The sequence below is a fragment of the Saccopteryx bilineata genome, chromosome 5 (genome assembly GCF_036850765.1).
Source record: "Saccopteryx bilineata isolate mSacBil1 chromosome 5, mSacBil1_pri_phased_curated, whole genome shotgun sequence".
Lineage (NCBI taxonomy): Eukaryota > Metazoa > Chordata > Mammalia > Chiroptera > Emballonuridae > Saccopteryx > Saccopteryx bilineata.
This window is the reverse complement of record NC_089494.1, coordinates 158,134,945-158,161,399: the sequence shown is the minus strand read 5'-3', so window position 1 is coordinate 158,161,399 and position 26,455 is coordinate 158,134,945. Positions and strand designations below refer to the sequence as shown.

At 34.6% G+C, this 26,455-nt stretch overlaps 1 protein-coding gene across 3 annotated transcripts in view; it reads right to left on the bottom strand.

Annotated features, from left to right (window-relative positions):
- The window catches only part of MINDY3 (MINDY lysine 48 deubiquitinase 3), a 100,440-nt gene that overhangs the window by 13,100 nt on the left and 60,885 nt on the right, over nucleotides 1–26,455 (bottom strand). For all 3 annotated transcript variants that reach the window (XM_066280865.1, XM_066280867.1, XM_066280866.1), the window contains one exon: nucleotides 20,585–20,657. In XM_066280865.1, coding sequence (XP_066136962.1) covers nucleotides 20,585–20,657 — 73 coding nt within the window. The remainder of the gene's footprint in view (nucleotides 1–20,584; nucleotides 20,658–26,455) is intronic.

Below are 26,455 nucleotides of genomic sequence, written 5' to 3'. Positions count from 1 at the left end.
GATTAAAATAATTTAACAACCGGTTCTCTGCCCTTATGACCATTTTAAGTATTAAAAATGATATACCACAAGGTAGTTTATGCACTTAATACTTAAATAAGAACAATAACAGAGGCACACAAAACTAGATTAAGAGTTTTAAAATGTTAATAAAAAATATTAATACTTGACAAAAAACAACAAAAGTGTCATTTAAGATATTTCCAATGATAGCTTGTTACCGCCTTTTTGGCACTTTTTCTCTTTACATTATATGTTTGTTTACTGAAGTAACAAATGCAAGGGAATTAAAATGTAGTATTTCATCAAGGGTAGAATAAGTTTTATGGCATGAATAAATATTACAAGCATAGTACTGTCAAATTTTTTTTTCATCTATGGATAGAATGATCTTTACTACAGGTGCTTAGTATATGCTGTTGAGCAGATGAACGTTAAAAAATGTAAATTTGTGAATGGGCAGTTGCCCAGGTGCCCACCCTAGAGAGAACCCTGATTACAAGTGCCATTTTAAAAACCAGTTCACAAAACTCAACAAAAAATTATGTATCATCAGTTCTGCTGAATCCCAGCACTGGATATAACCATTGTAAATATTTATACAACCAATATAGAAGCACCTAAATATATAAAGCAGATTTTTATAAACATAAAGGGAGAAACTGGCCTTGGCCAGTTGATTCAGTGGATAGTGTGTTGGCCCAACATATGGATATCTCAGGTTTGATTCTCGGTCAGGACACACAAAGAAAGCTACCATCTGCTGCTCTCCCTTTTCCTGTACCCCTCCCAGAGCCTGTGGCTAGATTGGTTTGAGTATCCCTCTGGTGCTAAGGATAGCTTGGTTAGTCTGAGCACATCAACCTCAGATGATAAAAATGGCTCAGTTGATTTGAGCATTGGCCCCAGATGCAGGTTGCCAGGTGGATCCTGGTCAGAATGTATGTGGGAGTCTGTCTCACTATTTATCCTCCTCTCACTTAAAACAACAAATCACATGATCATATAATAGCTGCAGAAAAAGCATTTGATTAAATTCAGCACCCATTTATGACCAAAACTCTCAGCAAAGTGGGAATAAAGGGAACATACTTCAACATAATAATGGCTATATATGACAAACCAATAGCCAACATTGTACTCAATAAGAAAAAAATAAAGGCAATTCCCTTAATATCAAAACAAGACAGGGTGTCCCCTTTCACCACTATTATTTAACATAGTACTGGAAGTCCTAGCCACAGCAATCAGACAAGTAGAAGAAATAAAAGGCATTGAAATTGGAAAAGAATAAGTAAAACAGTCATTATTTCCTGATGGCATGATACTGTATATGAAAAACTCTAAAGCCTCAGCCAAAAAACTGCTAGACCTGATAAATGAATTCAGCAAGGTGGCAGGATATAAGATTAATATTCAGAAGTCAGTGGCTTTTTTTTTAGATTTTATTTATTCATTTTTATTATTTTATTAGATAGAGAGAGAGGAGAGAGAGAGAGAAATAAGACAGAACAGGGGGAGGAGCAGGAAGCATCAACTCCCATATGTGTCTTGACCAGGCAAGCCTTGGGTTTCGAACTGGCGACCTCAGCGTTCCAGGTCAATGCTTTATCCAGTGTGCCACCACAGGTCAGAAGAAATCAGTGGCATTTTATATACCAATAATAAACTTTCAGAAATAGAAATGAAAAAAACAATCCCATTCAATATTACAACAACAAGAAAAATAAAGTACCTTGAAGTAAATTTAACTAAGGAGTTAAAAGACTTGTATTTTGAAAATTGTAAGACATTGGGAAAAAAAATCTAGGAAGATACAAACAAGTAGAAGCATATACCATGTTCATGGGTAGGAAGTGTTAACATCATTGAAATGTCCATACTACCCAAAGCAATCTATAGATTCAATGCAATTCCGATTAAAACACCAGTGGCACATTTCACAGATCTAGAACAAATATTTCAAAAATTTATATGGAAGCAACCAAAAAAGAACCCAAATAGCCTCAACAATCTTAAAAATGAAGAACAAAATGGGAGGTATTACACTTCCTGATATCCGACTACACTACAAGGCTACTGTAATCAAAACAGTGTGGTACTGGTATAAGAACAGGTATACAGATCAATGGAACAGAATAGAAACCCAGAAGTAAACCTATGCCTTTATGGTTAATTCATATTTTCATATTTGACACAGGTGGTAAGAGTATACAATAAAGAAAGTCTCTTTAATAAGTGCTGTTGGAAAAATTGGACAGGTCCATGCAAAAAAAAAAAAAGTGAAACTAGACCACTTAATATAAACTCAAAATGGATAAGACTTAAATGTAAGTCAAAAAAGCATAAAAATCCTAGATGAAAACAGAGTCAGTAGGCTCTCAGACATTTCACAAAGCAATATTTTTGCCGACATATCTCCTTAGCAAAGAAAATAAAGGACAAAATAAACAAATGGGTCTATATCAAACCAAAAAGCTTTTGCACAGCAAAAGACTCCATTAACAAAATATAAAGACAACCCACTCAATGGTAAAACATAGGCGCTCATACATCTGATAAAGATTTAATAAATCAAAATTTATAAATAACTTCTAAAATTCAACCCCAGGCAGGTAAACAATCCAATTAAAAAATGGACATAGGATCTGAATAGACACCCTCCAAAGAAGACATACAGATGGTGAATAGGCAGCTGAAAAAACTTTCAACGTCACTAATTAGGCAGTGGTAGTCAACCTGGTCCCTACCGCCCACTAGTGGGCGTTCCAGCTTTCATGGTGGGTGGTAGCGGAGCAACCAAAGTATAAATAAAAAGATAGATTTAACTATAGTAAGTTGTTTTATGAAGATTTATTCTGCCAAACTTAGCGAAAATCTGACATAAAGTATTTGGTAATTATTATATGCTTTAACTTGCTTTAACTCTGCTTTATAAATTTTGTAAATTAAAGTTACTTCCCTAGTTTATAAATCACCATTACTGTGGAATCGGTGTGCGGTTAGAAACTTTTACTACTAACAGAAGTACAAAAGTGGGCGGTAGGTATAAAAAGGTTGACTACCCCTGCATTAGAGAAATATAAATTAAAACCACAATGAGATATCACTTCACATCTTCCAGAATGGCTTTTATTCACAAATCAACAAACTACAAGTGCTGGCAAGGATGTGGAGAAAAGGGAACCCTCCTGCACTGCTGGTGGGAATGCAGACTCCTGGAGCCACTGTGGAAAACAGTATGGAGATTCCTCAAAAAATTAAAAATGGAACTGCCTTTTGACCCAGCTATCCCACTCTTAGGAATATATCCTAAGAATATAAAAGCATGAATTCAAAAGAAGATATGCACCCCCATGTTTACTGCAGCATTGTTTACAATAGCCAAGATCTGGAAACAGACTAAGTGTCTGACAGTGGATGAGTAGATAAAAAAGCTGTGGTACATATACACAATGAAATACCACACAGACGTGAAAAAGAAGAAAATATTACCTTTTGCGATGGCATGGATGGGCCTGGATATTATTACACTAAGTGAAATAAGACAGGCAGAGAAAGACAAATTTCATTTGATCTCACTTATATGTGGAATCTAATGAACACAATAAACCATGGTACAGAATAGAAACAAAGGCAGGGTCACAGGAAACAGATGGATAGCTGTCAGAAGGTTGGGGCCAAAGAAGGGGAAGAGTTTAGCCAAATTATATATACGTAACACATATATACAGACAACAGGGTAGCAATTCCCAGAGAAAAAGGGGAGATAGAGACAGGCGGGTGGTGGTGGGGAGGAAGGAGCATAATGGAAATGGAAAGAGACTCTGTGTGAGGCATGGGGGGCATGATGCAGGGTGTACAGGGTGTTATACTGAGTGGGACACTTGAAACCATGTCAACACAATAAATTTAAAATAATAATAATAAAAAAAGAAATGCTATTACCACTAATCCTATTCCAATGAAAAATAACATATAATAGATACAAAGAATTAAGGAACAGCTTATTAAGTTTATTTTAGGTAGAAAGCCTATTGTTATTAGACATTCCATATATTCATTTTCTTGGGCACATAGACAAGGATTTATTTTCAAGGTTAGTTTCTGAGAACTCAAAGGAAACCTTAAAGCCAAATTGCTTCTTAAAACAGGCTTACAAATTTAAATAATTAATGTTTTTTCATACGTACTTAATTATAAGAAATATTTAGTAATTTGATGCATCTTTCAACAAACAATATGAATCTTTCAATTCTACTTAAAAATCAAGTTAAAATAATTCTTTATCAATAAATTCCTTTCATTACAATGTTATTTAACTTTGAAGACTATTAATGATCCACCAATATTCAGATACTGACAATATAAGAACAAGAAAAGATATCCTTATAACAACTTTAGTTAAATAAAAGTCTATTTGAGAAAAGTTCAAAGTTGAAGGGCAGAGTAGAATCAAATATTGATAAAAAACTAGCTTATAAGAAATATTGCTTTTCTTGAGCTTGATGAGGAAATAGCACTGGCAAATGGCTCCAACTCTCATGAAGCAATAGAACGTGACACACACAAAAATGGTGCCTGGGTTCTTCTACCCATTTACTCATTCTTGTCTCAACTCTAAATCAACTTCTTACACAATATCCTTTTCAGGGATTAGACACTTAAAAAATTCCTGTCATGGACGACAAGATGTCCAAAAGCCCTGCTTCCATAATCATATAACAGAAAAAAGTGTAGTTGCTCCTTCAGGCATGTACTCTCTCTCTATCAGAAAGGGACTAAAGTAGTTATAATTTTAACCTCATAAGCAGATATTTATCTATTTGAAGACACACTGGCCTTGACTAAAAGGCTAAGACTCACATAGGATAATTAAAAATGTTTTTAAAAGTGAAGTTTTAGAATAATTCCAATTTGTCAAGTTACCAATAGTTTGAGGTACAGCAAATAAAGAACTTCGATTGACCCTGGTGGGTGGGTCAGTGGATAAAGCTTCTACCTGGCATACCAATATCACAGGTTCTATTTCTGGTCAGGACACAGAGGAGAAGCAATCAATGGGTACACAACTAAATGGAACAACTAAGTGGAACAATGAGTTGATGCTTTTCTCTCTATCAAACAAATGGAAATAAAATAACAACAATAATTTGTATTATGCTCCATAAGCCTAACTTGGAAGAGCTTAAAATAGAAAAAAAAATTGTTTTGTTTACTTAATCACAGCCCAAAGCTCAGCATTTCGCAAGTTTTGTTTGGCTACTAGCAGGCAGGAACAATTATCTGGAAAAGTTTCTGTGCTTGCGGGCTATCATGTATACCCACTTAACTTGACAGAAGCAGTATGTATTACCCTGTTCTTCAGGAGCACTGAATGGCGGCAGCTTTACCTGTTCTTACCAGAACCTGAGACTCAGCTCCCATTTCCAGAATAAGCTAATTGTCTGGATAAGACATGGACAACAGCTATAAAAACAAAAGTACCCTTCTTAAACATCACCTCAAGCTGAACTATTCCTCAAGCTTAATACATTATTAAAGTACACTTTCTAGAGTACAACAATAACTATACTGATCCAGTAACTCTTCATTTTGTACACACAGTATTTTAAAACTAGAGATTGTAATATACAATAGTTTTCTCAATACTTCAAAGACATTAGCCAAGATTAAGAGAGATCTGGAAATTGCTTATGTCTTTGAAACATTTATTTTGACATCACATTATTCTTTAATCATACCTATCAGAAAAGATTCTTGATAAAATTTTTGAAAAAGAACAGAATCATAAAGACTAATACTAGATGAAAATAGTGTTTTAGTCAATTGACTCTTTAGAGAATATGGAAATTAAAACACAATTATGACAAAGACGTCAATACATGGCAAAAAACAGCAGAGGAAATAATAGAGAATACAATTGGTTGACTAGTCAGCAGACATAAGAAACACCAAAAGAAAAAGTAGACTTGAATGCACGGGTAAGTTGACCACATGAACACAACATAAGCTCTACAGGTTGAAAGCACAGAGGAATGAGGACTCTAAGATGGGAGAACTGAAGCTGGCATAGCAGCTATGATGGTAAGTAGCTCTTGTGTGAATATTAGGATACAGTTAAATCAAGAGCTAGAACTTAATGCCATTTGTTTTAGTCAAATAATTAATAGTTATTTTATTTTTACTAAGTGTTATACTTTATACAACTATTATAATGAAGAATTAATATAACTCTATTGAAAAAAGTAGGTGACTTATACCCCTAGGCAAAGTGAAGACACCCTCAGTTTCAGCTTTCCTTGGTCTCTCTGCCTTAGTGTTACTGCTTACCTGGCTCCCAGGGGATAAGGAGCTCCTGGATGGCAGGGATTCCATGGGTTCATGGCCTAGCATGGTGCCTGACACAAGTATCTGCTCAATAACATGTGTTATTTTTTTTTAATTCATTAATTTTGTTCTGAAGCTGGAAACGGGGAGGCAGTCAGACAGACTCCTGCATGCGCCCAACCGGGGTCCACCTGGTACGTCCACCAGGGGGCAATGCTCTGCCCATCCGGGGTGTCACTCTGTCATGACCAGAGCCATTCTAGTGCCTGGGGCAGAGGCCAAGGAGCCATCCCCAGCGCCCGGGCCATCTTTTTGCTCCAATGGAGCCTCAGCTGCAGGAGGGGAAGAGAAAGACAGAGAGGAAGGAGTGGGGGTGGAGAAGCAGATGGGCGCTTCTCCTGTGTGCCCTGGCTGGGAATCGAACCTGGGACTCCTGCACAGCAGGCCAACGCTCTACCACTGAGCCAACCGGCCAGGGCCAACATGTGTTATATTTAATTAGTCAAGATAATCCTCACTTCAAGCTCCAACAAACTATTCTGTTCAGGCACCAAGGTTTTTCAAAAACAGCTTTGTGAATTGAATGTATAAAGTTCAGAAAGAAGTGAGTAGTTAATTTATGGCCTGTCCTGGAGAACCACTTGTATCATGTGATGGAAAAATTGCAAAACAGATAAAACATGGTGGCAGGATACAGAAAAACCATGGCTGGAGCATCAAGAAAGAAACAGTGATGCCAACGATCCAGCAAGGTGAAGAATAATGGGGACAAAGGGAGGAGGGGGAAGCAGCAAAAGGACAGACAGGGAAATACAGTGGTGCCTTGACACACGAGTTTAATTCATTTCATGGCCTAGCTCATAACTCAATTTGCTCCTGTGTCAAATCGAATTTCCCTATTTAAGTTAATGGGAATGCAATTAATCCATTCCAGCCCCCCAAAACCACACATTTTTTTGTTTTATATGCTTTTAAATAAGAAAATGTACTTTATAAATAACAAATACATATATATATTTATATATACATAATAAGAGAGATAGTAAAGAAATAAACTGGTTTATGAAGGGTATTTGTCTTCAAGGTTAGGTGAAGATGCTGGTGGAGGGGGAAGAGACATTAGCATAACAGTGGCCCTTCCCAAGTAGGAAGGTAATTAGCAATTTCACAGACAGCTGCCCAGAGCCATTTTTAACAATAAAAGTGAGCAAACTCAGAACTTACAAATTTTACAAACTTATTTGCCCAACAATCATCATTTTCTTCACTGACATGTGTTATATTTAATTAGTCAAGATAATCCTCACTTCAAGCTCACTGTGGCTTTTTCACCACACTTTCCTCACTTTCACTTAGAGGCCATTACAACAAAAACCTTTCCATGGAAGCTCGTTTCTTCCTCCCTTTCAGAAAGTTCAGCAGGCTATCTAGTGGTGGGTGGTAGAAGCTCGTGATTCAAATATCTGCTCATGACTTAAAGCAAAAAAATCCCACAAGTGACTGCTCATCTCTCAGATTGCTGGTGATTTAAAGTACTCATGTGTCAAGGTACCACTGTAGTATTATTTAAAAGGAATTTAAAGGAAGACTGGATTAAACAAAAGGCCATTTCTAGACAATGTCTAAAGACTGATGTAACTAAAACAATCTATTAGTAAAATTATTCTTAAAGATTAAAAGATGTAGCACAATGAAACCAGAGACAAAAGACGGCTCTCAATATACAGGGGTGGGCAAAAAGTAGGTTTACAGTTGTGAGTATAGGAAACACAGAAGTTATTCTTGTATTATTATTTATTAATCATTGTATTATTTATTTTTATAACTATAAAGCTACTTTTGTCCACCCCAGTATTTTAGCTACTTTAAAAATAGTATTTAAAGGGCTCCTTTTCAATCAAACTATGTATTTTTCACTCAAACAGGGTTGATTTCTGAGATGTAATTCTACAAGGGAGATAGAATAAAAGAGAAGAAAACAAATGGAAAAGCCCATTAGGTGTAGTGTGAAAACTTGTGGCTATCATTTTAAATTCTATCTATGTAGAATTCTGTGTCCTTCGATATTACCAAGTAAGTTCCATACCACAAATTTTTTAATTTTTTATAAAACAACAATATGGTCAACTTATTGAGTATTTGAATGATGACGTAAAGTAGATATTAAGTCCATTTCACAGATGAGAAAACTGAGGGTAGAAACTTGCCTAACATCACACAGTCATGAGTACCAGAGGTGATATTTATTTGAATCCAGGCTTCTGATAACCAACTAGAGTGCTTTTAGCTCTCAAGAAGTTACAAACTATCACAAGGCTGGTTTTCTTAAGAACAAAATGGTAAAAGCCTATGTCCTAGGTTTAAGGTAAGCTTTTAAGGAGACCAAGTGCTTTATATATTGTACATTCCATGAAAAGGCAGACATTATTATTTTTAGATAGGCCCCCACTTATAAATCAGGTTTATGTTTCAAAAGATCAATTAATTCACCTGCTTAGAAAACTGGAAATGTAGTTTCACAGCCACAATGCTATAAATGGTGATTAACCTGCACAAGTCCATTTAATTCATTCTATGCTTAAAGCATAGTGCAAACAGTGCTATTACAGGTCTACCTAAATGTCAGACACATGGGTCGCAGCCAGGGTGGGGGCAGTCAGGCAGAAAAATAATCATGGGTACCAGAATTCAAATTCTCTTTTCTTCAGCTTCCCTCTAGGTCAGCGGTTCTCAACCTGTGGGTCGCGACCCCAGCAGGGGTCGAACGACCAAAACACAGGGGTCGCCTAAAGCCATCGGAAAATACATATTTCGATCCCTGTGTTTTGGTCGTTCGACCCCCGCCGGGGTCGCGACCCACAGGTTGAGAACCGCTGTTCTAGGTCAATTATTCTACAAATATTTTGAACAAGATGACAAAGAACAACTGTCCCCAAAACAGCTTCTGCTAAATGGAAAGTGGAACTACCCAGAAACTTGTAAGAACTACTAGTATATTAAGTGTTCTGAGACAACCTGATTTGTTTAAATCTTGTAACAAGAGCATCTATATTTGGGGAAAAAATGAAATTAGATTAGAAGATTAGTTTCTAAGTGACTAAAAAAGCTAAAAATGGAAAAATTTTTAATCCTTTTTCTTATAGTGAACTATATATAGCTAAACCAAAACAGTGAGATTTAGATGAAAAAGTGGCATTTATTTTCTCCATAATAAGTCATATATAGAAGATACCTTTTCTGAAACAATTTTACTTGCTCTCTTTGTAATTAATTCAGCTTGGAGTCCTGCTAAGTTGTCACATAAAACTATATAGATAAAAACCATTTCATTTAATCAGTAACTTTCTCTACTAAGAACAGGGTTTAGTTTTATATGTATCTATGAGGACTCAATTCTGAAAAATTGCCACTGATTGTTAATAGTTTTAGTATTGGAATTATAAGAAATTCTAACTTTTCTTGCAAATTCGTAGAAAAAAATGAATAGTACAAGCCTGCTATTTCATTTAATGATCAATTTTTTTGTTTTGTTTTGTTTTTTTGCAAAAAGCAAACTAGCATACAAACACACTTACTGTTTGGGATAACTGTATTCAACTTTTAAAAACTTAGTTTTACTATCTTTGCCTTCATAATGGATTTTTTTTTATGGATTTTTTTTTTTAATCAGCATTCTTTCATTAGCTTTTTGAAGTTCAGGTCTCCTATCTGTGAATATTCCTTTCTGTGAATAATGAATATTCTATCTGTGAATAATGCTCTGAAAGCATTATTTATTCCTTTATTCAATAAATTATTATCATCTAAGATATATATATATATATATATATATATATATATATATATATATATATATATATATTTGTATTTTTTTTCAAAGTGAGAAGTGGGGGTGGGGGGAAGCAGACAGATAAGACAGACTCCCATGTGCACCTGACTGGGATTCACCCGGCATGCCCACCAGAGGACATTGCTCGGCCCCTCTGAGGTGCTGCTCTGCTGCAACTGGAACCATCCTCAGCGCCCGGGCCAACTTTGCTCCAGTGGAGCCTTGGCTGCGGGAGGGGAAGAGAGAGAGAGAAAGAAGAGGGGCAAGGGTGAAGAAACAGATGGGCACTTCTCCTGTGTGCCCTAGCCAGGAATTGAACCCAGGACTTCCACATGCCAGGCTGACGTTCTACCACTGAGCCAACCAGCCAAGGCCCAGATAAGATCTTTTGATCACTTCCTTATATTTTCCCTTTCTCAAGAAAAACATTACTCAGTTTCAATTTCAGTTCTAAAATTTTCACCAATGACACAAATGTAGGGGTATCCAAAAAGGTAGAGCACGTGGAAACCATGTTTGGTTTTGGCATGGTTTGTGGTGGTTACACTGGGATAAGAGTATTCTTGATTATCTTAGACAATTACTTCAAATCAAGTTAAGCAGCACAATAAAGAACTGACTGAAATTTCTGGGAAGATACTCAGTTTATCCATCATGCCATCCTACATACTTATCTTATAATATTCCATTCTGGGAGGATTTTATGTCTCATACTGTAATTAATTTTAGTATGAGTAGAAACATGTCCTGAAACAGAGCATTTATATGTGTACAAAGTGGTATTCTCTATTGGAATATAAGGTATATAAAAGGTGAGCATCTCAAAGGGGGTTGGAGATAGCAGGAAAAAAAATACCTTAAATATATCCTTAAGAGAATAAGATACAAGAAACTGCTCAACTTTTTCTGAAATATACTTCTTTAAAATACAAATTCAATCCACCATTAATTTCCTTGGTTATTCAAATAACCTCTTGGCTCTCATATCACTTCTATTAGAAAACACTACAATTATTTTTCTTTTACTCTGTCTTCTGACTCAAGTCAAACACTTTGCTGGCTATTTCATGTATATAAATTACACTCTCCCATCTGTATTCATACATATAATTTACTTTTTGCCTACATTTGCCAATGCAATACTTTCCTTCTCAGGTCTTTATGACAGCTCGCTGAGTAATCTAAGCTCACTATAATCACAACATTTCTCTGAATCTTACACTATTAACATAAATTTTATTTTCATATTAACTTGTTATAGTTTCTCATACTGTCCTTTAGGAAGTTTGGTCCTTAGCTCAAAATATATTAAATACATTTATAAATAGAAATGATTTTTTTATTTCTTATTTTTTCCATCAGGGAATTCAAAAGTGGCAACAGAATCACTGATCCATGATATAGTTCAATGTACTTCATTCAGTAATGACTCAAAGATTTACTCTAAGGCTAATTTTATTAAGTAGTTAATCTCTTCTACTTCCTACATATAGATTTAGAATGCAATGCTGCCTAGAGTAAACTAAGTGGAGTGGCAAATTGATGCTTCTCTCTCTAGCTTCCTTCCCTTCTCTTTTTCTCTTTCTCAAAAATCGATGGAAAAATTAAAAATAAGAAGAAGAAATGTTACCTAGAGTTTAAAAGATTATTCACGCATACTTCTTATATTAGGGAAAAAGCGCCTGACCAGGTGGTGGTGCAGTGCATAGAGCATCAGACTGGGATGCGGAGGACCCAGGTTTGAGACCCCAAGGTCGTCAGCTTGAGTGCGGGCTCATCTGGTTTGAGCAAAGCTCACCAGCTTGGACCCAAGGTTGCTGGCTTGAGAAAAGGGTTACTCGGTCTGCTGAAGGCTCATAGTCAAGGCACATATGAGAAAGCAATCAATGAACAACTAAGGTGTCGCAACAAAAAACTGCTTATTGATGCTTCTCATCTCTCTCCATTCCTGTTGTCTGTCCCTATCTATCTCTCTCTGTCTCTGTAAAATAAATAAATAAATAAAATTAGGGAAAAAGCATAGTGAAAGAAGCCAATTCAAAGTGAAATAAGAATACAAGCACCAATAAAATTGAGGTCTAGAGAGAGGAACTGACATTCATGAAAAACCTACTGTGTTTTAAACAGGGTGCTTTCCACAACATTATTTATCTTCATAATGATTTTAAGAAGTAGGTATGGTTATTTTCATTTCATATATAAGAAAACAGATTTATAGACCTAAAGAGACACTGCTACTAAGTTGTAAGAGAAAAGATAATCACGTGCCATATAACAGCACATATGATGGTGGTCCCATAACCTGTTAATGGAGCTTAAAAATTTTTATTGCCCACTGATGTAGTAGCTGTCCTAGTATCAGAGCACAACATGTTACTCATGTTTGTGGTAAAGCTGGTGTAAACAAACCTATTGCATTGCCAGTCATATAAAATTAAGCATATACAATTACAGTAGGAGGCATCCCACCTAGGGTTGTATAAGTACACTCTATAATGTTTCTACAAAGATGAAACAGAAATAGTCTAATGATGCATTTCTCAAGATGTATCATCATTTTTAAGTAGCACATGACTATTCCTAGAAGTTCTGTAACTCAAATTTTCAAGTGAAAAGAGATCTTCTGGAGTAACAAGTTTCATGATAGAATAATGTGCATTCATTAAGATAACTGAGTCCATCTGGAGTTCATAAGGATTTCACTGATCCAACAACTTAAATTTCTACATAGTAATTTACAATGAAATTTAAGATATAATGAGGTTTTAAAGTTATATTGGAAAAGTCAGTGACTTAGTTATTATACTTTAGTTATATTATAATTAACAAGTATGCAAATGCAAGGTGTCAAAACAACTTAGCTAACAGTGAACACTGTTGAAATATATAAGTGAATTTTTCAAAAATGTCCTTGTTAGTATAGTAAGGTAGAATAGCTAAGCTGAGGCTCAAAGAGAATCATAAAGACGATTTATATTATTCTTCCATAACTTCCTGTCACAATCAATTTTATCAAAATATTCTGAAGAGTGACATCAGCAAGATGGCGGGCTCGGAGGCCCCAGTACTCACCTCCAACATGAAAACAATAACAACAACAATAAACAAATATATACAAACTGAAGAAAACCAGCATAGAGAAGCTCTGGACAACAAAGAAAAGCAAAAATCCTGTAGACTTAAGATAGAGGAAGGCTGCATAGAAAAGCACATGAAGCACATTTCCTGTGTCACCCCATGCCCCAGTCGAGAGCAGACTGGAACCCGGAGGGGTTCCCTCAGAAGAAGTTCACCACAAGGGCAAGAGAAGAACCCCAGCAAGACACATTCTGTTCCAGAGGCAGCAGCCTTTGCTACAGAGGTCTCTCAGTCTTCACCAATGCTGACCCCAGCTGACAGGGCTACCCAAAGCACCCTCTTCCTCTCCTTCCCCTATATTTACTTACAGAGGCTGGCACTGTCACTGCAGTGACACCTGCCTTCAGGGGCCCCAGACACTGATGTGCCCTGATCTCAGGGACGGGGCATCACAGCACCTCACCATACAGGGGCAGAAGTTAACACTGCTCTATGCTCCATATCTGGCCCCACATCTCAGTTCTGTCCCATCATTACCAGGACAGTGTCTGCTACCCTGAGCCTCACCCATCATGTCTTAATTTGCAGCTCTGAACCATCCTGGGCTGTGCTGCCACTGCTCTAACCTAGGATCCTGACACATGGCTTCACCAGACTACAGCTGAGACCATGTTGCTGCTGACCTGTGCCTGCTCCACTGGGGCCAGTGATGAGACTGACCATCATCCCCAGGCTGTGCTGCTCCTGCATCTTGCCCTCTGGTCCCAATCGACCACTGCTCCTTATCATCTCAAGGCCTATACCACTGCTGCATCCCTGCATGCTGGCCAGAGTCATCACAGCGAAGCCCTTTGATCAAGTCCGAGTTCCGTGGAAGATCTGTGCATATGGACACCCCAAGACACCAGTACTAAAGCCACAGCAAATGCACCTGGACCCTGCGACTGGACAGTATGATAGTTCTGCATGCACCTGACTTTAGGACCCTAGCTCTGACACTGTTCTGTGCCAGCAGCAAAGATTTTCTCTGCTAGAACTTCTTCCCACGAGCAAAAAGGAAGAACAGAAAGACCTCAGCAGCTTTACATTTGGAGGAGCCCAACAGTCCTACCTGCCTCTACTACCCATAGGACCACTGAAGTATTTGCCAACAGAAGATCCCTTCAGTATAGCCAAAGTCGACCTCAACCTACTGCACAAATACTACACCAGTGTGCTATCTCAAGACCAAGGACACTACATTCAACTAATCTGGCCCCTCTAGAGCCACCTCCAGATAAAAGACTTTTCCCACTGAAGCCAGCCCAAAAAGGCTATACAGGTGATTGCAATCTAAGAGCTCATACATCAATGAAAACTCATCAGAAGCAAAAAAAAACAAGGTACATGATACCAGAAAAAGAACAGTATAATTTTCTTTAAAAACAAACAAACAAAAATGCCCCAAATAATGTAGATTTGCTAGTATTTTAAAAAAAATTCAAAGTAATTATTTTAAGGAAGCTTGATGAGATACAAAAGAACACAGATGGACAACTCAATGATTATTAAATACATGGACAAAATGAAAAGTTTAACAAAGAAAAATCACAGTAAAAAACTAAACAGAAACTCTCAAGCTTAAAAATACAATGAATGAAAAAAATATCCAATAAGCAGCAGCTTCAAGAGCAGCTCACTCACACAGAAGAATTTGTGAGCTTGAAAACATATTATCTGAATATTATTTATCAGTGGAGAACAAACAAATTAGAATAAAAAAGAGTGAAGAAAGTCTAAGTGAACCATGAGGCACCATAGAGAATAAACATATCTGCATTATGGAATCCTGGAAGTACAAAAGAGGGAGAAAGTAACAGAAAACTTACTTAAAGCAATAATGGCTGAAAACTTCCCAAATGTGGAGAGTTATATGGCTGTCCAGGTACAGCAAACTTAAAGATTTTCAAGGCTATTCAACCCAAAGAGATCTTCACCAAGTAACATTATCATCATGCTCTCAAAAATCAAAGACAGATGGAAAATTTAGGAAGCAGAAAGACAAAAATATTCATTACATAAAAGGAAGTGTTGATAGGCTGCAAGCATATTTCTCAGCAGAAACCTGACAGGTCTGGAGAGATAGGTAAAATATATATTCAAAATGTTCAAAACAAAACAAAAAAACCCTGTCAACCAAGAATTTTCTACCCAGGTAAGGTGTGATTCAAAAATGAAGGTGGCACAAAGATTTTTAAGACAAACAAAAGCTGAGGCTATTTATCAAAATAAGACCTGCCTTATAGGAGATAGTGTAAGACAAATAAACCATAGGAATATAGTTAATAATATTGTATTGAAAAATTGAAAGTTGCTAAAAGACCAGATCTTGAAAGTTCTCATCACAAAAAGAAAAAAATTTTGTAACATGTATGGTGATGACAGTTAGCTAGATTTACTGTGGAGATCATTTCACAATGTATAAAATTTTTTAATCATTATGTTGGACACCTGAAACTAATATAATATTATATGGTTAATTATACCTCAATTAAAACGGAAACAAAACAAAATATTCTAATCCTGTAATAGTGGTATGTAAATCACTTGGAACCCTAGATAATAGGTTCACAGACAATTGTTAAAACAACTATAGCTACAACGTTATTTAATGGATACACAATATTTAGAGATGTATACTGGGATATCAAAATAAGCAATGGGGGTATGGAAACAGGTAGAAATTTTTGATGAATTGAAGTTGTTACCAGCTTCAAGTTGGTGATTAGAACTATAACATATATAATGAAAGTCATATGGTTAATCTCAGAGCCAAAACCTTTAGTAGATATACAAATGATAAAGAAAAAAAAGTCAAAGCATAATACTATAAAAAAATCAACTCACAAAGACAGTAAGAAAATAAGAAAGCCTGTAGAACTACAAATCAACCACAAAGCCATTAACAAAATGGCAATAGTAAGTCTTTACCTACCTAAATGTAATAGTGTGGTAGAATGGATAAAAAACAAAATCCAACTATATGCTGCTGAAAGGAGACTGACTCAAGTTTTAAGGATATTCACAGGTTGAATGTGAAGGGATCGAAAAGGGTATTCCATATAAATAGAAACCAAGAGTGCAGGGTAGCTATAATTACATCAGACAAAAGAGACTTTAAGTCAAAATCTGTCAAAAAGACAAAAACTGTAATTACATAATGATAAAGGAATCAGTTTATCAGGAGGATATAACAATTATAAACATATATGCACTGTATAATTGAACACTTGAATGCAGTAAACAATTATTAATAGGTCTGAAGGAAGAAATGGACAATTCAATAGTAGGGGAATTCAATACCTCACTTTCAACAATTGATAGGTCTTCCAGACAGAAAATTAGTAAGGAATAATATACTTTAATGACACTTTAGACCAAATTGACCCAATTGACATATACAGGCCATTGCATCCAAGAGCAGCAGAAACCATATTCTTCTCAAGTGCACACAGAGCATTCTTCAAGTTTCATCACGACAGGTCACAAAATATGTCTTAGCAAATTTATGAAGATTGTCATACCAAGTATCTTTCCTGATCAAAACAGTATGAAACTAGAAATCAATAACAAGAAGAAAGCTGAAAAACTCACAAACATATGAAGATTAAACAGTATGCCCCTGAACAACCAAATGGATCAAAAATGAATCAAAAGGAAAATCAAGAAATATCTCGAAACAGACTAGAGTGGAAATACATCAAAATCTATGTGAAAACACATCAAAAGCAGTTTTAAGAGGTAAATGTATAATAATAAATGCCTACATTAAGAAACAAGAAAGATCTCAAATAAAAAACCCTCACACTATACCTCAAGGAGCTAGAAAAAGAATAAATGAATCCCAAGGTTAGCAGAAGAAAGGAAATAAAGATTAGAATAGAAATAAATAAAATAGAGACCATAAAAACAATAAAAAAGATTAATGAAACTAAAAGTAGGTTCTCTGAAAATATTTTTCAAAAATTGACAAACCTTTAGCTAAATTTATCAAGAAAAGTGAAGACTGACCTGGAAACAAAATCATACATGAAAAAAGAAACATTACAACTGATACCACAAAAATACAAGGGCTCATGAGCAATTACTATACCATGAACAATTATATACCAACAATTTAGCCAACCTAGGGAAGAGAAGGATAAATTCTTAGAAATATGCCACTCACAAAAGACTGAATCATAAAATAATAGAAATTCTGGACAGATTACAAGTAAAAAGATTGAATCAGTAATTAGTAATCTCCCAACACTAAAAACAGTAAGAACAGATGGTTTCACTGGTGGCTTCTACTAAACATTTAAAGAATAATACTCAAATTCTGTCAAAAAATTGAAGAGAATATTTCCAAACTCATTTTATGAGGCCAGCATGACTCAATACCAAAGCCAGATATGGATATCATGAGAAAAACTACAGATCAATATTCCTGAGGAATATGGATGTAAGAATTCTCAACGGAATATTAAAAATCCAAATACAACAGCACTTTCAAAAGATCATGCACTATGATCAAGTGAAATTTATTCCAGGGATAGAAGGATGCTTTAACAAGTGCAAATCAAAAGATATAATGACCCATATTAATAAAAAAAATCATGATTATCTCAGTATGCAAAAAAAAAAAAAAAGCATTTGACAAAATATAAAATCCTTTCATGATAAAGTTGCTTAAAAAGTTTGGTGCAGAAGTAATGTTCCTCAGCATAATTAAGGCCATACATGACAAACTACAGCTAACACTCAACAGTGAAAAGTTAAAATCCATTCCTCTAACATCAGGAACGAGACAGAGATACCCACTTTCACCATTTTTGTTCTACACAGTATTGGAAGTCCCAACTATAGCAATTAGGAAAATAAAAAGGAATTAAAAGGTATCCAAATTAGAAGTGTAAAATTATTGTTTGTTGATGACATGACATTTTACATAAAAGCCCTAATGACTCCACTAAAAACCTGTTAGAATAAATGATCAAAGTAAATTTGCAAAATACAAAATCTGCATATACATGTGAGTTGCATTTCTATACACTAACAACAAACATCTCACTGGCAATAGCATGAAAAACAGCAAAATACTTCTGAATAAATTTAACCAAAGAGATGTAAGAACCTACATACTGAAAACTATAAAATAGTGATGAAAGGGATGAAGACACAAATAAATGAAAATATACCTTGTGTTCTTGAATTGGAAGAATTAATATTGTGAAAATGTCCATACTACCAAAAGCGATCTACAGATTCGATGCAATCCTTATAAAAACTCCATGGCATAAATCACAGAAATAGAAAAAAAACCTGTCCTAAATTTTGTTTGGAATCACAAAAGACCCTGAAAAGTCAAAGCAATCCTGAGAAAGAACAAAGCAGAGGCATCACACGAACTGGTTTCAAGCTGTATTACAAAGCAACAGTAATCAAAAGAGTATAATACTGGCATAAAAACAGACACATAGAACAGTGTAAAAAAAAATAAAGAGCCCAGATATAAACCCACACATATATAGTCAACTAATTTTTTGACAACAGAACAAGAACACACAATGGGGAAATATGATAGTCTCTTCAATAAACAATGTTGGAAAAACGGTATCCACATGAAAAGAATAAAACTGGATTCCCAGTTACATCCTCACAAAAATTAACCTGAAATGAATCAAAGACTTAAATGTAAGACCTGCTGTAAAACTCCTGGAAAATAACATAGGGAAAAAGATCCTTGTTAATGATTTCTTGGATTAGATACCAAAAGTATAGCTAACGAAAACTAAAATAAATAAGTGGGACTATATTAAAGCACTGCTGCACACACACAAAAAAGCAATAAATGTAAAAAAGCAACCTAAAGAATGGGAGAAAATATTCCCAAACAATGTATCTGATAAGGAATTAATATCCAAAGTACATATATAAAGAATTCAAATAACTCTACAGCAAAAAGGCAAACAATGCAACTAGAAAAATGGGCAATGGACTTGAAGCGACATTTTTCTTAAAGAAGACATAAAAATGGCCAATAGGTTTATGAAAAGATGCTCAACATCACTAATCTTCAGGAAAAAGCAAAGTAAATCAAAATAACAATGAGGTACCAGTCGACATCTGTTAGGATAGTTAGAATAGCTTTTATAAAAAAGACAAGAGATAAATATTGGTAAGGATGTGGAAAAAAAGGAAACCCTTATAAAGCTATTGGTGGGAATGTAAAATAGTACATCTATTAAAGAAGAGTACGGAGGTTCCTCAAAGTTTAAAAATTGAACTACCACATGGTCCAGCAATCCCACCCCTAGATATATATCTGAAGGACTAGAAGTCTGTAGTTCAAAAAGATCTGTGCATACCCACAGTCATTACAGCATTACTCATGACAGCCCAAATATGGAAACAACTTATCAACAGATGAATGAATAAAGAAATAGATTTTATACACACACACAACACACATTTAGCCATGAGGAAGAAGGAAATTTTGCCTTTTGTAACATGAATGGAATTTGATGGTATTACAATAATTGAAAGAAGTCAGACAAAGACAAATATTATATAATACTACTTATACATAGAATCTAAAAGAGCTGAATTTGTAAAAACAGTAGAATAGTGGTTACCAGGGCCCAGGGGATGGGTTAATTAGGAAGATGTAGTTTAAGAGTAGAAACTTGCAACCAATGGAAAAATAAATTCTGGAGAGCTAATGCACAGCAGTGATTATGGTCAACAATACAGTTTTATAAATTTCAAAGTTGCTAAGAGACTAGTTCTTAATTGTTCTCACTATAAAAAAGAAAGATAATTATGTGATGTGACAGGGGTATTAGCTAACACTACTGTAGCAATAATTTTGCAATATATAAATGTTTAAAAGCAACATGTGATACACAAACTCAGACTGTTATATGTGAATTATATCTCAATTTAAAAATATTCTGAAAGAGCTGTTTATTTAAATATATAAAAGAAAAAGGAAAAAAATGACTTACTTTTCAAAGAGCTTATTCAGAAGGTGGTATTTTTCCCTGTTTAACACTGATTATAAGGAGTCAAGACTCAAGTAAGCATAATTCAGTACCCCAAGAAACATAAAAACTTTATTCCATGTCAGAACTTGACAAGCACTTAAGTGTCCTTTTATTTGTTCTGTTTTCACATTTCCCATTTAAAATATTCAAGAAATGCAACCTAGGTTTCATTCAATTATGCAGCAACTCTTTTGAAATAGACTAGGGTAAATATCAACATATTTCAAAAATATAAAGATATAAAACATAAAGTCAATGTTAATAAAATAAAGTCTTTTACCTTCTGGATCATAGGTTTGAAAAACTCTCCTGGCTTGTTCTGAAGGAGCCTCAGGGGCAACTAAAGCCATATCCTGAAAAGATAAAAAGCATAAAAAGCATGCCACTAACTAGTTACAATATCATGACATTAAAAATAAACTAAACAAATACTAGACTAGGGTGAAGAAATGATGACATTTGGAGGCAGAAGACTTTGAGTTATATTTATATCATAGATTGGCGACTAAGGCAAACTCTCGGGCCTTAAAGAAATGGGATTAATGTTTTGATGGTAGAGAACTGTTGCAAAAATGACATGGAAAGCTTTATATAAAAACATGTAAAGTCTAACATTATATAGATAATTATTATAAAAATGCAACCTATAAAATTAATAACCTTTACATTTGTTTTACATGATTGTCTAAGCAGAAAAAATATTTAAAAACAACTTAAAATATACTCTAGTTTTCAAATATCTGAAAATTAAATACAGAGAGATAATAGCAAACAATTACATGGCAATGTATTTGAAATTTAATATGTTAGTGAGCATGTTATATCAAACCTAGCCACAGAAAATCAAGTTCTGCGTGTCAAGAATTTTAATTTTTCTGAACTCTAAAGAAATACTGAAAATGCAGAATTATTTCTTTTTCCCTTAGAACCAATTCTCTATCATGACTGATTTCTTTATGCAGTAATGAATATTCTAACTTATCAAAAGAAAAGCGCTAAGAATTCAGTGTTATCTTGGGTTCTTCACAAAGCTTTACTCCACATATTTGAACTGTTAGAAAATTGTACTTGACAGAAATGAAGCTAGAATCTGGGCTCCAGAAATTTTCCTCTATTCACAGCTTTAGTTTAAGCATTTGTCTATAAGTGTATTCACTCAGATAAACCTCATTAGAGAACAAGTTCCCAAGTATTCCTTTCCACCATCTTTAATTTTTTAAAAGACACTATGGGGTATAAATGATAAATACATCTTAAAATGTTGTTCTTTTGTAGAAACAAAATATTCTAAGAAATGTAGTAATTAACTTTTGTCTTAATCAGTGCAACTTTACCTCAGAGATGAAGAAACAAACTGTAAGAATCAATTAGAGTAGTTCTCACCAACCATGAGTCTAGGTGCCTGAGCACACTGATAGTATGTTCAGTGTACATGGGAATATGAATCAATGGGAATGGGAATAAAAACAAGGCAATCTATGTAAGCTCTTACACATTTTTAAGCATTAAAAGTAAAAAATTCTGATATTTTATAACATGGTAAAATTTGGTCATGTGTAATTATTTTTCATTTACCATTGCTTAATACCAACTTTTAGGGTCCCCTTTCCTACATTTTATATAGTATTTTGGAGAAAATATGAAAGTCAAGTGACATGTTTCATCTGGCCTAACTTTCAATGTCTTTCTGATTTTATGATCCAGTCCTTTATTACTGGATAGTTGGACTGTGTCTGATCTTTTGCTATTATAACTAATGCTGCACCAAATAAACCTGAACATGTAATTTCATACATGTGCTGTTAATATATGTCGGCCAGACCATCAGAGACTGGTTGGTCAAAGGAAGAATTCATTTATAATTGTAGTAAATATTGCCAGATTCTTAGGTTATGTTTGTTCATATAATCTATTTTGAACATATATCTTAAAACTTTCCTTTTTACATCAGCAAAATAGCCATAGCTGTATAATTAACTTTGTATCAAAACTAGGATTATAGCCTCTGCTCTTAGCTTTAGGGAGCAATTACTAATATTGGGGCCACTATTATTATTATTTCTTAGTGTCTTTTATCACTCCTAAACCTTAACTGTAAACATTTCTACATTTATTCCACTATAAGCTTTTTCCATGGATATTATTAAAATAATCTTTAAAAAAATTACCTTCTAAAATAATAGTCAAACATACATTAATCTCTACCATAAAAAAACCTGTCGAGTTATAAAGAAAGATTCCAATGTTGTAATTCCAAGTTATCTAAATCAGCAAGGATACTTGTAAGCATTTTCTACTTTTTATCAGTAATTGTAGTGTATAGAAGAAATTTTCAATGTGTATTGCACTTGAAACTAAAGTTTTGGTACCCCACTAGTAAAAGATCCTAAATATGAGTCAAATATTTAAACATTTTTTTAATTAGTTGATTGATTTCAGAGAGACAGAGAGAGGCAGGGTGAGGGAGAGCATGTAAAACAGAAGCATTCATTTGTTGTTGCACTTAGTTGTACATTCACTGGTTGCTTCCCCTGTGTTTCAGGACAACATGCAGGGATGACACTAACCTGCCCTAACCCACCAGGGCCTTAAACACCGTTTTAGTTAGCTATTTAAACTCTGATTTACCATCAAAATTATTTCTTCCCTGTAGGTAGTTCTCTACATTATTCAAATATAGTCAGAAGCTTTTACCAGAGGAATACTAGAGCAAACAATTTCAATCCAGCTAATTTACTGGTCAATAGGGATTGCTAGACAATGTAGCTTTTAAAATTATCTAGCTTCACCCACCTTTCCTTAACTGGCAAAGAGCTACAGAAGAGAAGGGGGAAAACAGCTATAATGAGACTATCTAATAACTTATACTCATGAAACAAGTATCTCTTTTTTATGTAGTTTTGTTTGTACTATCAGGATAAGTATTCACTGTTCACTATAAACCTTTTAAAATGTGGAAACTCTACCTAACCTTCTAAACATCTACCGAAATATAAGAAAGGTCTGTGTTCAGGTTGTTGGCTAGGTATAAGTAATTCACTACTGCAAAGGTCTTTAAAGTTCATTCATTATACTTTTCATCATTATCGAGAACAATCTGCTGTCACGTGTAATCCACCTCTAAGAGCCTTATCTAACTTCAGGAATGATCACACATATATAAATTACATTTTAGCTTGCAGACAACATTTTAAGGTGTTATTAGGAGTCCTTCCATAAAAACAGTTAACTGTAATCCAGTTAACATTATCCTTAAGCTTTAAGTGCAGTTTCACTAAATCACTTCATAATGGGTTTCATATTGACTCCTTACTCACTAATTATACTTGTGAAAGTAATTTGGGAATTATCAAATGAATATTTTAAAATATTACCAAATGTTCTCAAGTATACTATGTTCTTCAGAGCCAATGTTAGACACAGAAGTCAGTTAATGCCATCAATTCAAAGTAGGTAGGACAGTGTCTTTTTCTTACTTTCCCATTATTTCCAAAACAGTGTGCAAAAGTCCCAGATATCTCAACAGCCCAATGCTGTGTGGCATAGATCTGTGTCCTATAAGCTGAGAAGTGAGGGTAGAAAACATAAAGCAAAGCCCTTCGAGGTTCTTTCTCCACAAAAACATAAACTTGAAATGTACAAGTGGAAATAAGGAGGCATTCCACTTCCCTCATGCTACCCACTGACATTGATTTTAACAAATACAAACTGCATATTGGAGAATCTCCACATATATGGACTTCACATTTCATATAAAAATGAACACATAGCCTGACCAGAGATGGTGCAATGGATAGAGCATTGGCTTGGGACACTGAGGACTCAGGTCTGAAACCCCAAGGTTGCCAGCTTAAGCGTGGGGTCACTGGCTTGAGTGTGGGATCATCAACATAATCCCAATGTCACTGGCTTGAGCAAGGGGTCACTGGTTTGGCTGGAGCCCCCCAGTCAAGGCACATATGAGAAGCAATCAATGAACAACTAAAGTGAAGCAACTATAAGCTGATGCTTCTCATCTCTATCCCTTTCTATCTCTCTCTTTCTCTCTCAAAAAAACAATTCATAAAAACATTAAAATTGTAGCCCACACAATACTAATAATTTAAGTTTTGTAGGTTTGGATTACTAAAAAACATTAGAATTGTAGCCCACACAATACTAATAATTTAAGTTTTGTAGATTTGGATTACTATTAATGGAAAGTAAGGGATACCCTAACTCTACCTCCTCACCCCCACAAAAAATCCTACCTCCTTTTATACTACTTTAAATAAGATATGACTGCGAAAAATAGTCACAGTACTCAAATTGCTAATATTTTTAAGTTTTATCAGAGCATTATAGGAAAGTTCAGACTGTACATTAAGTAGGTTTTCTACTTCTATGAATATGTTTCATACTCATGCCTTGGATATCCATGTTTTTAGCCTTTTGTATCAAGATATACATGCAGACATAGCGAAGATGGTTTGGAAATAAATGATTAATCCATCTGGTCCTGTATCTGATCCAATTATAATCTTCTAGCAGAATCAGTATAGTTCAACCACACTGAACGAATTAATTACTATTTTCCACATGTAGCATGAACTCTCACATTCCACAGTTCTAGTCTTTTGCTTTATCTTTTTCTAAGCTTAGAAAACAGTTATCATTTCATATGTCTAAAAGTTACCATGTGCTTTAGTTCAAGTATCACAAGAAAGTAAGAAGTTAGAAGAAAAAATATGAGCAACAAGGGAGTAAGAGAATCTGTCACACACAAAAATGTGTCAAGGCCAGACTAGGTATGCTGAGCAGGATTTTGATCAGCACAATCAAAGCAGAGGATGAAATAAAAGCACATAAAAATAAAAGCATAAACTGTAACACTATCATACACTAAATATATATGTGAGGCTTTTTACCTATTCTGCTATCAACTTGATTTGCTACAATTATTTTTATCAATTATGGATAGACAGCTAGAGGTGTGAACTTATCAATACTGATTCTAATTAAAACTTATAGGCTTTACTCATGACAAAGCACCTTTAGGCCCTTCTATCAATGATATTTTACCTTTTTTAGATAATTATTTGAGTTCTATTGTAATAAAAAATGTTTTAAGAAACAAACTCAAAAGGAGGGAGAGACTACTTTCAGTAAGCAGGTTGACATTACTGACATGATTGAGATAACTAAGAAAAGAGATAATTGAGAAAATATATAAAAACCAGCTACAGAAGCAGCTACATCAGGGCATTCAGAATAGTAGGAAAGAGTACATAAGAGCAATGAATTCTTACTAGAAGGACACAAGAGTATTTATACTACATTTAGAAAGATTTCTTGTTAAAAGAATTAGAAATAAAAAAAAGTTTGTTATTACGGTACAAATCATTGGCATAACCTGACACATCTGATGATGGTCAGCCCCAAAGTTTATTAACCCATTAGAAAACAATTTGTGGGTATGAATTCACAGGTTTTTAATAATTCAAATAATTAAAAATTGTTAGTCTGTGCAGACTTCTACCCAAAGTTTCCAAGTAATTCAAATAACAGAAGATTAAACCTTAGGATATGTTGTCTGAAATAGCTATTTGTAGGTTTAAAGATAGGTATTCAAAGTTACACGACGAATTTATTATTTAAGCTATAAAAACAAGTACGTTAGCTTCTTAATTTCTTCTCTGCAGTAGATAAGGCACGAAATTTAAACATATGAACTCTAACATTTAATTAATATAAATGGACTGGATGACTAAAATACACAGGAAAACGCTACTATAAAAGCCCAACTGTGAAATTCATAGTATTTCAAGTCCCATGACTTTTACGTAATAATTAAAGATACAAAAAGGTGAATTTTCTTTATAACAAAACCTATAAAACATTTTACTTTATTTACTTGAAATTGTGCTTAAACTACTTAAACTGTATTAATGGTAAAGTAGAACTGTCTGATTTTGAAACACCTAAAAAAATTCTCTAACACTAGCAATAGACTTCCTAATGTTACACCAAAGGGTAATACAAAAAAAGAGCTTGTTTGTAGAATGAATTATATCTAGACTCCCAGTAACAGATACCACTGTAAAAGCAGTGAGCTCACTCAGGAACAGTTAAATGTTCTGTTTCTCCTTTGCTTTAAATTCAGCTTCTTTAT